The following is a 14785-nucleotide window of genomic DNA, read 5'->3' as shown; positions in this document are numbered from 1 at the left end:
GGTTGAAGTCCAATTTATTGCATTAATCCGCTAAAGTCCTGGCGTGTTTTTCTTTTAAATCTTCCAGTTAGCAGGTTGCAGTGACCATTTGACTGTGACTACCTTGTTTGGTGGCTGACAGACTTAACAGCGATGGGTTGAGACAGTAAAAAAGGGTCTAAATTCTAGCTTAAAGCGGCTCATGTTTTACCCTTATTCTGTGTGTAGTTTATAGTGGCAAGTTTACATGTTTATTCACTTGATTTACTCTCTTTGCACTATTGCTTACGGTTCATACTAAAATTGCTCCTTCTCAGTCACACTTTTGAAAAATAAAGAGTTCAAACAAAGAGATAAAACGCATAGGAACAATTTCTTTGTATCAAAGAGGCTTATTCTCTATAGTTTCTCTTAGTTTTTTTTCCTCCTCCAACTTGCCCTTCTGGTTTTCTTTCCATTTCTCTTCTCCTCGTCCAGGGCCATTGGGCAACCTTCCAGCATGTTCTTAGAAGCTTTCAGAGACTGTTTACTTTGAAAGACACCTTTCCCTCTTTAATCTTTCTTAGTCTGGCTGCTTGTGCTTTATAATCTATATAGAATAAGTATTTCAGTTTGGCACTGAAAACTCTTCCATTTGTTAATATAGCACATTTGTTTTCTTGTTAGTTATATTTTGCATCATCTGCCTTTTACTGGTGCTGCGGTTCATTTTATGATACACCAATAAATAAAGCAATACACATGTATTGCCTGATGTTTTCTATACATCTAACCGGTTTAATGTTCACAGACAGCTATGTAGACCAGAAATTCACATGTGCATACACAGAGTTAGCCTGGTTAGACTTGGGTCATCCCATGCCTTTACTTTGACCCTTTGACTCAGGATTGATGCTCCACTTTGACCACAATGCAGGGCTTTGCTCCCAATAGACACACACATTATTGCCCTCTGACACAGACACTCAAAATCCCAGCCAGGCACGCACACATAGACTCAGTCCCAGTTTGGTGAAACAATGCACATGCACTGAAAAAGGAGGGGTTATAGAAAACACCTGCACTCCAGAATGATCCACTGCCTAGACCACAAGCCTGGGCAGTGTTTGTTTGCTTTGCATATCTGCTGTTCTGCAACACAGTTTTTGTTCTTTCTTTCTCATCACAAGTGTTGCAACCCTGTCAGTCATTTTGTTTTACTGTGTTGTTCTTTTTTCTGCAAGATCAGCTCTAGTAACATCCAGAGTTGCATACATATGACCTAGTTGTAATGATAAAGACCAGACAGAGGAGGTAGATCATTTTCCCTGCACCAGCTTGTATACCTGTTTATCTGTCAGTAATAAGCATCAAATCACAGAGTGTCACAATATGAGTCAGAGGAAGTTATGCCACAATATATGCTGACACTATCTGAGAGACAGACACCAGTAAACTGTAATTTAAACAAGAAGGTAACCCCAGATTGCTTTCATTATGTGTTTTAATTGGGCGACTGAAAGAGTAGTAGTCTTGCAATCCAAAAGTTGTTGGTTTGATCCCAGCTTCCTACTGCCACATGTTGAAGTGCCTCAGAGCAATGTACTTAACCTCAAGTTGCCCACGAATTGGCATATGAATGTAAGCGCTTTTGTGAGTGCAATTAGGTGAATGTGGCACAAGTGTAAAATGTTTTGAGTGGTTGTTATAACTAGAAAAATGCTATATAAATTTAATCCATCTACCAATTTATAGTATCAAAAAAAGAAGAATCAGTTTTTTTCAGTTCTTCAAACACTTTTTTGACTGACAACTCTCATTGCCTGAACTGTTGCGCAATGAAGCCCTCGATCCATTTTCCTGAAGGGGAACAAGTCAGTATAACAAGAGATTGTAGCCAAGGATGTCTTACTTTAGCTGGAACATTCTTTAACATAAGGACGATAAATTTTATCAGTGTAATATGAATGTCAGTGATGCTGTCACTCATAGTGTGAAGGGATAAAAGTCCAAACGAGTTCCCTCCATGAACGAGCATGCCATTTTAGGCGTTAGCCGTAATTCATCAGGGGCTTATCATTTGTCATAGCCAATCTTTCTGAATGCAGTGGGGTTGAACACAGAAATATGGAGAAGTGGCAGAAATATAGGTTATAATCAAAGATCCACCAATTAGAGATTTTACATCCAATTTCCAATCAGTGAATTTGTAAATCTCTGTCCAGCCGATACTTGGAATTTAACTGTCTTAATTATACAATTTTTACAGAAAAACAAAACAATGCTTTGTTAAAAACAGCCAAAGGTTACAGAGCTGACTCTGCACAACTGAAAATCTAAATATAGCGACATCTATAGATAAAACCCATATAAAATAAATGACCGAATATTTCACTTCTTAACTAGAGAGATAATGGCTTACCAGGATTTTCTGTTTTCTTTTTACTTTAACATGTGGGAGAGTGCTTTTTCACAATATAGTGAGTTATTTTTTCACAAGATCATTTAAAAATAAATAACAGTTGTGCCCAACTTAATATTGGGAAGAGAAAAATAGTCAGTAATCTATCGTAACTATAAATATTGTGCAAGTAGCGCAGGTAGCATTACTATCTGTTAACATCGGTCTCTGTGTGTAATTTTCTAAAGAATAAATAGAACCAAATTTAAATGTGAAATTTACAAAATACTGCTAAATTATGACTATTTAAAAGGACAAAACAAAGCAACTTTGCTTTAATACATGTAGCCTTCCTGTTTGCTTGCCTCTCATTCTCTCTGTGGTGTTTTCTAACAACTTTTTAAACCTCCTCCAACTATATTTTGAAACACTTCACTAATACATAAAATACCTCTACATTCATCACTTAATAACAACTTCCGCACCGAAGAGTGCCATTACCAAGACTGGCAGCTAGGTATTTTGCATTCGCTTATGGGGAAAAAGAGGTATTTATTTTGTTTCTGAATGGTCAATCTCTGATCAGGCTCAGCCAAGCATAACATCATCTTCTGGTCACCAGGCAATTTTTCAAAGCATCTCTAGTCATACAAATGTATTTTGAACTTGTTTTTTGTTTTCTTCTTCTTAGCTTACCAAGTGAAATAAATGTAATAAGAAAAAAATAGATCAAGAAACTCATAGCAGCTGAAAAAACTTTCTTCAGGTTTATTCCTTGAAACCTCATTAGTGAAATTGACCTTACACTTCCTTTAATGAACAGATGCAGCACAATCTCACATTTTTCTCCACACTGTTTCATCATCTTTTACCGTCATGTAGAACAGCATGGCGGTTGAGATAATAACAGTGGCTGTACACTGCGCCTAGAGCGTCAGGTAGTAAAAGCGTGGGCGTTTATAGTCTTCCTTCCCTTCTTTAACAGAGCTGGTAGCTCGTTGCCAGTAGAATTTAGAGGGTGGAGAGTCAGCAAGAACAGTGGGGATTTGCAGGAGAGGTCCACCATTTTGTATTTATTCCTTTGTGTGTGTGTGTGTGTGTGTGTTCTTGTACTTGTTGCTGAGTGAGAACCATTTTTCATATTTTTATCGCAAAGTGAGGACATTTTGACAAAGTGAGGACATTTTTCTGGTCCTCACTTTTTCGAATTCTGTTCTTGGAACAGGGGTTAGGTTTAGGACTAGGGTATGAATTGAGTTCTTGTTAGGGTTAGGGTTAGGTATTAACTGGTTAGGGTTAGGGTTAGGTTCAGGGTTAGGCACTAAAAAATCAAGGAAAATGAATGGAAGTCAATGGAAGTAACCGAAAAGTCCTCATAAAGATAGTAAAACACAGATGTGTGTGTGTGTGTGTGTGTGTGTGTGTGTTAAGGGGGCCAAGAGATAGATGTTAAAAGGGAGCATAACCAAAAGTATGTCAACACTTAGTTATTGACACAAAGTGAAATGTGATTGAATCTTACTGAGCTCTGTTTTCCCTACAATCTTCTCTTTTGTGGCTTCTAACTTTATTACCCCTCATCCCATTCAAGCCTTCTGCCGGGTTATATATCTCGCAGAGTTTTACAACATGCTACTTACTGTATGTGTGAGTGTGTATGTGTGTCAGCGACCTGTGAGAAGCGAAGACAACTTCTCTTTGAGTTTTGCCGCCTTGTTTAAATCAACCTACTAATTGAGACTAATTAGCCAAATGAGGATTCACAATACAATTTTACACAATACCTCACTGATCAAACACTTCTGTTTCTGTCTCCCTCTTCTTTCCCGTTACATATGCACAAACACATAGACACACACACACACACAAACACCAGCACACAGAGTAACACTTTTGTCTAATTGGATTGAATGTTGCTTAAAATCTATCCATGTTTAGTTATTCTCGAAGTAATCTGAGAACGGCTTTGGTCAAAGCTTCTTATCTGTTGCCTGGAACTCTTTTACAATTTTTATGACGTTGTTGTAAAACAATTGAAAGTTCTATTGACCTACTCTGTTCCTCTTTGTCTGACCTAAATGCCTTCTTTATGCCTCCAATTTACAGAGACGCTGATGGACACGAAATGGGCCACGACAGAGTTAGCATGGACTGCACACCCTGAGACTGGGGTGAGTTTGGATAATTAATGCACTGCTTAATGTACAATTTTGACTTTAGTTTAGGGCCAAACCACTGGGTGAACACATTTTTTTCAAGTTTATATTTAATAATACTATAAATATAATTTTAATCTTTGGCATTGATAGCTGTCATTGTTAAAAAATTGTAGAGGTCTTGTATATTACTGTATGCTTAGTCTGATCATTTTGTTTAATACAAGTAGCAATTCCTGAGAACTGAGACTTTTGCAAAAACTAAATAATAACTAAATAAATGAAATAAATAGTTAGCTCAATGTATTATTAAAAACTATCTGTATCAATATTTATTTTGTTAACATGAGCTGATATCTCTTAGGATAGCCTTAATTTCAAAGCCTGTTTGGTATCATATTCTTATGCGATCAAGAAGACACCCAAGGAACCGAATGTGGCCAAAGGGATGCAAAATGCTTAATTTTACTGTACACCAAATGAAAATCACTAATAGAGATATAGTAATATTCATCAAGATATACTTCTTAGGAAAATATTTGCTTCAATCCAATTTCAGTTACCCCCCCCGTCACAGATGTTTCTTTCTCCCTGGATTGGTCCACTTAAGCCACCTAAAAAGCTTATTTAGTCATTAAAAGCTCTTTAGGTGTTGACCGAATAAATACCTCACACACAAAGTGCCAGTGATGGTCTTGCTTTCTCATGTGGTGTTTATAATGGGCCGAATAGGAGCAGAAACAGTTTTGACCCTTCCTCAGCTATACTTCAAAGTTTGCCAGCACTCCTCCTTTTACTTTTGTGTGGGTCTTTGACTTGGGGTTTGTGTTTTCAATGGTGGGCCCCATTTTTTATATATATTTTGTTATTGCCCCAACATACTTGCAGTGAGATCCTTCTTTAGCTGTTCGAAGCCACCCACTCTCCTTATTGTGCCTTTTTGTCTTTCTGCTTCCTAGTGGCTGACGAAGCCAGACACATTAGCCACCTCAGCTGTAAACAATCTGGGGCCGAAACCCCCTCCTGGCCTGTCATGACCTCTTCCGGCTCTCCAGTTTTCACCCTCCCCTACTTCCATCTTTCCACATCTATCTGCTTCTTAAGCCACAATGCTGCAGAGATCCTTTCACCAATTCTGTTATGATCCTTCTACCCATATGTCATGTCAGGGAGGCATGACATCGGCTTTCTCTTGATTTTAAACATAATTGCACAAGTTTCTTCTTTTCAAAGGATAAACACACAGTGACAAGCATTTTGTATCCAATATATCCCAAATGAAATTAAAGGACATACATTTTGTCTGGCTTTTTCTTTAATTCTTTACCTTGAAACAGACAGAACTGTTACGATCTTTCTGTCTTTTGTGTTTTTCTCAAGTTTGCTCCTTAAAAATAGCCATTCTAAGTTCTGTTTTCCCTCTTTGTATCATCTGCATTTGTGTACACTGGATTGTATATATTTAATTGTTAATTTGCTTTTTGCATTCTTGCAATGCAAAAGACATGATCATTTTACATGGATGAGCATTTAAGGGGAAGCAATGGCAGAGAGGTCAAACAAAGCTTACAGAGAAAGAGCCAAGACACAGATGAGATAGAATACAGCAAACTGTTCCAACAGCAAGAAGAAAGGAAGGAGTGAAGTTCAGAGAGAAAATAAATCAATTTTTAAGTCAAAAGACAGAAAAGAAAAAAACTCAACTAAATCAGAACATCTTGTTTCAAGCAACTGCAAACAACATAGAAATAAAGCCAAAACATTCAGCCACAGAAGATACATGCTTCAGTTATTTTGATATTTCTCATACTACATGCTGTCCATGCTTCTTATCTGCATTGTCCAGTCATGCTATCTATCCTGCTATATAGGTGTATGACAAACTTCTGTGTCCAGTGTTTGCATGCTTATAACTATTCTTTGTGTTTGTATATTTTCTTAGAGTTAATTTGAATTTATTGCAGTAATCTTGTATTTTGTGTAGGCTTGTCTATAAGCTTTAGGATTTATGCCTCCAAACTAGATGAAAGATAACGGGGAATTTCCACTATTGTAAGGTTCTTGTCAGTTTTGAACGGGACTTTTCGCAACCATACACCAATATAACACTTTTTAAAGTTAATCCAGCATCTTGAGAATCAGTCGACATCAGCTTTTCAGTTAATTCGAAAAGCTAGTATCATAGCAATAAAAGTTGTTTTTTCATGATCACTTCAAATTATCATGAAGAGTTGGGGTAGGCAGGTATGAGATTCTCACAGTATTTTCACAAAATCATGGACCGACACAAATATTTAACGTATAACATAGTCTAACAAAAAATAACAATTGAATACAGTTCATTTATTTAAATATTGATTACTACAGCTTACTGCAGTTAAAATTATGTTGTTTGAAATTTAAAAACAATTATTGTGCTTTGATTCATACAATTAAGCAAACACATGGAACAAATGCTCTTAAAATGAAGTATTAGTTTTCAAGTGCTTATCATGCAGAATATTGTACCTTATTACTGATAATTAATTAAGGCTGCTCTGGAAGAGCCCTCAGTCAGCTGCTTAATATAGGTGCCACTTGTAGCTTGGGAAATGTAGTTTTAAAACAGCATTACATTTCCAAGACTGATTAGTGATTAGTTTCCACACCATGATTGACTGTGTTTTTGGGACTAGAAATATTTCCATCTGCCAGAAGTTTTGGCAGATGGGCATGAGAGTTATGGGGCATGTCCGTGACTCTGTGTGCGTGTAAAGTGCTGCAGGGAAAGGGTAAGACAAACTATTGGCAGAGCCTTGGCAATTCTTATCCAATTAACGGAGCCTTATCTCACACTGCACTGTGGGAGAATCAGACCTCTCATGTATCTTTCAGCTTGCCCTTCAGTGTGCAAGCTGAAAGATACAAGAAATACACCAGAAATATTGCTAAACCTACCTTGGTTTGAGTGATACAAAACCACCTATGCACAACACCAATCTGTTTAAATTATCAGTTTGTCTTTACCAAAATGTTGGAAAACATAATTCCCAAGCTGCATTATGGATCTCCAAGAATTGGCATGCTTCGTTACTTAGGAATTGTCCATCATGAAAGTAAAACTCAAAGCTTTGATTGCAAAAGTACACGAAGACAATTCAGCAGAATGCCAATTTTGCACAATTAATTTTGCTGAGATTCAGTGCCAAGTATCTTGGGCTTTTTCACAGAACCTACCTAATTTATTCAAGCTTGATAAGCAAGCACTTAGAGCATTTGTCCAATGGTGCATGTCTTGGGAGGGGGAGGGTGTTGACCCCTCTTTATCTAAATGTGCATAACCAGCTACTTACACAATCAAACATCCACACAGAAAAATAACTAGCTCAAGAAGACAGGCTCACACAAGCAAGTTAAACAACCACACCCAACTTTATACACACTCCCACAAACACTTGAATGTATTGCTTCTTTGCAGAGGGTGATTTATTACTCCGAACCAAATATCCATTGACACTTCATGCTTTTAGCCATCCCATTGACCCAGCTGGTGATTATTGATTCCCATCCGGTCGCTTCTTCCTTCTCAAGCCATCGCTTTAATGCCACTACCCAACTACACCCGTTCTCCCACTTACTGCCTTACGGCCAAAAGGATCCTGGATGAATAGCCCTGTCACTACCACATCCATATCACATCCCTAATTAAGATGCTCAAACCTCATTTGGAAACATCAAGCAAAGTGATGTCCCTTTGCAAGTTTTGAGTTAGGTTCAGAAAAATTCAACTGTTCTGAGGGAAACTTAAGCTCCCAAAATATAACCACAGATATTAAAGTTTATTGCAGCCAAGACTAGGTTTATAGTGTTGTTAAGTGTCAGACGTGAGGCTTCTGTGGCTAGGGTAGGATTTAACTATATTAAGATTCCTTAACAGGTTTCACAATCTACCCAAAGTCAACCATTGTCATAACTGAAAATTTATATTAAGGTTAATAAATAAAGTCAGCATTTTAATTAATGATTATAAAAAATCTGCAAGAATATTTATTAAATGCAGTCAAGAATGAATGTAATGTTATAAGTATTCTAAAAACAAAAAATACTACTGCTAAACACACACAGCAAACTACTACAGAAAAGAGAAGTTTCATAATTTGAGAATTAAATATTCAAAATGTTAATATCTAAATGATTAAACATCTGACAAGAGTGTATCCAGCTCCCTTGAGTCTATGGAAAGGGGTTTTAAGATCAAATTTTGAGTATAGGATGCATTTTAATCTGATAAGTGAGAGAAAAAGGAGGAATTGAAAGTCTGAGAACCACCTGAAACAGTCAGCTTCCAGCACCAGAACAGCACTAATGGAAAAGTGCCTTGCCCGAAATTGGGTTTTGCTCAGTTCTCCTTTTAGGACCTTGAGCCTCCAGAAAAGGAATCATCATGATGATCTGATCAACCAATCAGAGATAACACAAGACATACATCACATCAGATAGCATATGAAAAAATATTTTTACCTTTTCACATGTACATGTTCTTTAGCTTGAGAGAGAACAAACAACTCAACAAACCCACTTTAGACATTATAACTCATGACTGAGGCAGTTTTAACACATATTACAACAAATCATGCTTGTAAGGCTGTTATAGAGAGGTGGAGGGCAGCATTGCCATAAGCTTCCACACACATGTAGAGACACAGATGTATTATACACACAGGAATTGCAGTTTGAAGTTAAATGATTTAACTGTGGTGGCTTCATTCAAGACTAAAAAAAAATACATTAGACTTCTGGGTTTTACAGCAAAGATTTTGCTTTCATTTATTTACAGTGTTTGCCTTCACTCATTTATTAAACCCAGTAATCAAAGTTTATAAAGTGCAATCCAATTTATCTTGTGTGAATCATCCCCTGTGTACAGTAGCAGCACTGAAAGTTGTAGAGGTAAAAACAAAAAAGCATGAAGGTTAAGTAATGCCTTTTTTCAGAGGACTTTGCAGTCATTGCTCCATAATTGAAGTGTAATTGGTTGTGAAGCAATGTGGCTGCTACTTCCAAACAGATATGAGGTAAACATACCGTTGTGGTTTTGTGGTAAAGAGGTGACAGGTTGCTGTAATTGTGATAAATTTGGAGTTCTTGTCCCTATCTTTTTGCTACACTAATCAGAGATGAAAAGCACATCATGGTGAAAGTAAGTGAATGGAAGTGAAAATATGGCCAAAAATATACCAGCTCTAAGCTTTGTATTTTATTACATTACTTCTACAGTTTGCTTTCCATGCAATATTAATTGGTAACTATTTGTTAATTATTAATGTCTCTTTTCTCCTCTCTTATTTAGTGGGAAGAGGTCAGTGGCTATGATGATGCCATGAATCCCATCCGGACATACCAAGTCTGCAACGTACGTGAGCTCAACCAGAATAACTGGCTACGCAGTGACTTCATCCTGCGTAAAGATGTGCTGCGTGTTTATGTTGAGATGAAATTCACAGTACGTGACTGCAACAGCATTCCCAATATACCGGGTTCCTGCAAGGAGACTTTCAACCTCTTTTACTATGAGTCTGATTCAGACTCTGCCACCGCCACCAGCCCTTTCTGGATGGAGAACCCTTATGTGAAGGTGGACACCATCGCCCCAGATGAAAGTTTCTCAATGCTTGAGTCTGGAAGGGTAAACACAAAGGTTCGAAGTTTTGGGCCACTGTCCAAAGCTGGGTTCTACCTGGCCTTCCAGGACCTTGGTGCTTGCATGTCACTCATCTCAGTGAGGGTGTTTTACAAAAAGTGCTCCACCACCATCGCCAACTATGCAGTTTTCCCAGAAACCGCCACAGGAGCTGAGGCAACCTCCTTGGTTATTGCACCAGGAACTTGTGTTCCCAATGCCTTGGAGGTATCTGTCCCATTGAAGCTCTACTGCAACGGAGATGGAGAGTGGATGGTGCCTGTAGGATCATGTACATGTGCAGCTGGTTTTGAACCAGCCATGAAGGATACCCAGTGTCAAGGTGAGTGTTTTCACTACAAACACTTCAAGTCAGTCAAGGATTCTGTTACCCCCTGTTTATGGTAGTGGATTTAAAAAGATTATTTGTTTGATATGGATTAAGAGGTTAAACATTACTGATCAGGGTGCATGTGGTTCAAGCTCTACATAATGTCTGTCGGGGATTTTGCTTTTTCAAGGATGGAAATGGGGCCATGGAAATGTCAACCAGATTTGAGCGTGTCAAAGTCAGCTTCTGCTGGGGCATTCTTTTTGAGAAAACATTACTTTTGTAGATGGACAATGTTAAAAAATTGAGTCTGAATTGTGTTGACATTAGATTAAATGATATTGCTTTATTTTCCAGCTTCCCCATAATTGTGAGTCAATTGACTGCTTCAGTATTGGACACATTAATAAAGAAATTACAAGGCAGAAAAAAAAAAAAAAAACACTTTACAGAATTGTCAGTTGGAGGCTTTTCACTTATCTGACCTCTGTTTTGTGTTGCAGCTAGGTGCTGCTGGAATGTTAATGCTGTCTGTTTGTGGAAGCTTGGATGCTGATGGTTTCTAGTCAAGTGGAAAACATGTCACTTCAAAAAACAGGTTGAGCTATAGGTGAAGTTTAACAGTATGATCTCTGACTGGAGTGCAGGTGACAGCAGGAGAAGACTGAAGGATAAATGGAAACTGTTTGTGTGTGCTGATGGCTATGGGGCATGAAATTGGGCTCGGAGTGTGTAGGTCAAATGAAGAGAGCAGAAAAAAAGTGAGGAGAGGGTCAGGCGCAAGCAGGGTTATTGATCGGCTAAGACTGATTGTGCGATGTCTTTGCATGTTCGCTTTGTGGGGGGTTGGGCTTTCTTGGGATTAGAGGCTCATTCTTTCTCTCAGCAGAAAGAGATGAGACTGAGAATTTCTTCAATACCTTATATTCTCATAATGAGGCATTGAAATCTTGAAGACTTTATGTTGACAGGTTCTGGAAAAACATTCTCAGCTGAGTGAGTGTCTATATAAGAAAAGTAAAAGCTCCAGTGACTGGGCCCTGATAAAGCATTTCCTAATCACTGAAAACCAAAAGGGGTAAATTCCCATCTTTTTTTTTTCACGTCACCTTTTCTCATGTTTGCTCTTTTTTCCTCTTCTTGACCAATTTGTGACTTTACTCTCTTTGCCCGTCGTCTTTTTACTGTGCATCCTCCCTTTTGAGCTTTTCTATTCTTGTTCGAGCATGTGGTGAATCCTTTTCCCTGTGTAAGTAGGTACTTACAGAGGGTGAGCAGGCGGCTGTGGCTCAGTAGGAAGAGTAGTCGTCTTGCAATCAGAAGGTTGTGGGTTTGATTCCAGCTTCCTCCTGCCATATATTGATGTGCCCCTGGGCAAGGCACTTAACCTCAAGTTGCCTACCGATCTGTGTATCGGGGTGTGAGCGATAGTGAGTGCGATCGGGTGAATGTGCCTCTAGTGTAAAGCGCTTTGAGTGGTCTGCATGACTGGAAAAGCACTATATAAGTTCAGTCCATTTACCATTTACACATTCTCTCCTAATCTGAAGGCTGTTGCTCTCATTAATAAGCCACCAGAGATACACTTGGGATGTCAGCATTAATATTAATCGATGAACTTTTTTTTGCCGCACATTTTTCACCCACCCCCCACACAATATTCTTTACTTTCTTCATGCCTCACACTTTCCAATTTCAGCATACATTCTAATCAGTTCCTTAAGCTCTATGTTCTGCATGAGAGGATAGGACACAGGGGAGTGCAGAAAGGATGTGGGTGTGTGTGTGTGTGTGTGTGTGTGTGTGTGTGTGTGGGTTGTGGGGGGGGGGGGGGGGGGGTTAAAGGATTAGCATTTTTATGCCTGCACCCCCCTCCTTTTTCTCTACTACTTGTCTGTCTTTCTGCTTCATTCTTTAATGGTTCCTCTAAGGGAAAAATGGATGAAAGGAGGAGGATGACCCCCTTACTCACTGCAAGTGATTGATCAGCACTTTTAACCTTTTTCATGAAAATGAAAGATAGCCTATTTTAATGGAAATGCACTCAATACATCTGTGGTCAGGCCCAGCGTGTTCAAGAACTAATATTTCATCCACCGTTAGTCAAGAAATTTCTTGTAGTTTACTCTTGCTTGGTGTACATGAACTTACAGAGGTTATGATACCAATCGAAAATGTTGTTCTACAACCTAGTATAACTGGAGCCGATTTCTTATCTGTTTATCAAGCAGCACTTCCTGGTAGCCGGCAGTGTGGATGACTCTGATTAATGCTGGAAGAACAAATACACTTAGTGCTAGTGTACACAGTGTAGCCGACTGGCGGTTTTGAGCTAATATTGAAGCTTTTAAGCAAGAGAACAACAGGAGCAGTGTGCTACCCTGGTTGATGTGACCTCCAGGGTTTTATTTTTTCAGTGGGGGATATAAATTCACCACAGAAGCTTAGTGCTAATCATCATCCAGAAGGACAAACTTTGCACGATGTCCTTGACATTGACGAGCCACTGTACCGGTGGGTCAGCTAATCAACAGGCCATAGTAAACTTCGCCTGCCTTACCTTCTTCTGTCTTCTTTTGTTAACCATGGCGGCAAGCTCATTCATCTTTTAACAAGACAGTTTATGAAAGATATGAAGCCCGCCAAAGGGTTCTGGATCACAATGATGATGTTATGGTTACTCTCCACGTCTGCTACTTATCAGTGGTGTTATAAACTTCTAAATAGCAGCTATAACTGGAGATATCACTTTTCTAAAGGATAACAGTGTTTTCAGATGATTAATAAGACATCAGTTTATCAAGAACCAGTTTAAGTAAAACTATGTGAAAGGTTTTTTCAAATAAAAAAAGGCATTATGCTTGTTCTAGTCAAATTCTGTTAACAATGATTCCTTCTGTGACACCTCTTCGCTATGTGGACTTACAAAAGTTGCGTAGGTTAATTTTATTTACAAGCAGCAATAATTTTAACTGTTTAAGTGTCGACTATGTACACTGACTAGACGTAGAATTGTGACCAAATGCCTAGTCTCCCTTTTGCTGCTAAAATAGCCCTTACACATTTAGAAATGGACTCCACTAGACCCCTGAAGATAGGCTATTGTGTCTGGCACCAAGATATTGACAGGAAATCCTTTAAATCCAATCCATGACAATGTTGTGCCTTCATGGATTTGACTCGTTTGTCATGCACATCCCAAAAATGCCTGATTAGACTGAGATTTGGGAATCTGGTGGCCAAGTCAACACAACTCAAGGTCCTTCTTTTCAAACCAATCTTTGCTGATTTGTAGAATTTCTATGCTGGAAGGATCTGCAACTATGCAACCCCATAGGTGACCAGCCATTATACACTGTCGGTAGACAACTTTAAATCAGAATCAACATAAACGTCTTTAGCTATTTAAGCTAAAAAATATAGAAGTTCTCAAGACTTGAATTGGACTTTCAAACCAATGACTTATAACTTCACTTAGACTCGTTTGATTTGAAATTAACTGAGATCTTTAGCTGGGCAGAAATTATGTTTTTACAGAACCATGCCTTGTACGCAACAATGGAACTGTGCCAAGGATGTGATCCAGCCCACTGTGCACCCCTGGCAATCTGCCATTATTTCCTCCTCCTGTATGCTGCATCTACTATCTTGTTTACCTGATGTTCTTCTGCATCCTACAATGACAGCAAAGATGCAGAAGGTGGTGGAAATCTCCTGTTGTCCAGCTCTATCAAAAGGGTGTGCACAAAGTTAGAAGAAAAAAAAAAGAAAAAATAAAGCTGTTTGTGGCATTACCCAAACAACAGTTAGGCTACTACACAGCACAATTCTGCACAGTAATGATAAGGCACTTTCAGTAAGATTTTAAATACAGACAGAAGCACCTTCCTTAAGACCGACTGTGGGTCTAAACCCCTAAAAAGGCAGTGCATCTAGGCTGGTAGCCAGCAGCCCCATACTCATGTCTAATAAAATCAACTTGATCAAAAAGTTATATAGCTTCAAATAAATAATTTGCTTTATTTTAAAAATCTGATATTACTCATATGATGTTGTAAATGTATGTTTGTGCGTTTGCAGTTGGTCAACATGGACATATATATTCTTTGTGTATAAAATTAAATATTTTTATTTTTTCTTAATCTCTTAACTATTTTTTTCCTCAATTTCACTTAGGATTTACTGTGAAAAACAAGATCATTACCGATTTGCTGATGTTTTTGAAGTTCAGTTGTTCTTGCTGGTTGCTTTAGCAAAGGAATATATCTTTAAAATATTTT

The 14785-nt window shown here is 38.3% G+C and overlaps 1 protein-coding gene across 1 annotated transcript in view; it reads left to right on the top strand.

Moving 5' to 3' along the window:
- Nucleotides 1–14785, top strand: part of LOC124873398 (ephrin type-B receptor 3-like) — a 68719-nt gene that overhangs the window by 31104 nt on the left and 22830 nt on the right. The window contains exons 2-3 of the mRNA XM_047374031.1: nucleotides 4466–4530; nucleotides 9845–10517. Coding sequence (XP_047229987.1) covers nucleotides 4466–4530; nucleotides 9845–10517 — 738 coding nt within the window. The remainder of the gene's footprint in view (nucleotides 1–4465; nucleotides 4531–9844; nucleotides 10518–14785) is intronic.

This window comes from Girardinichthys multiradiatus, chromosome 9, assembly GCF_021462225.1.
Source record: "Girardinichthys multiradiatus isolate DD_20200921_A chromosome 9, DD_fGirMul_XY1, whole genome shotgun sequence".
Classification (NCBI taxonomy): Eukaryota; Metazoa; Chordata; class Actinopteri; order Cyprinodontiformes; family Goodeidae; genus Girardinichthys; species Girardinichthys multiradiatus.
Note: the sequence above shows the minus strand (reverse complement) of the source record. Positions and strands in the feature narration are given on the sequence as shown.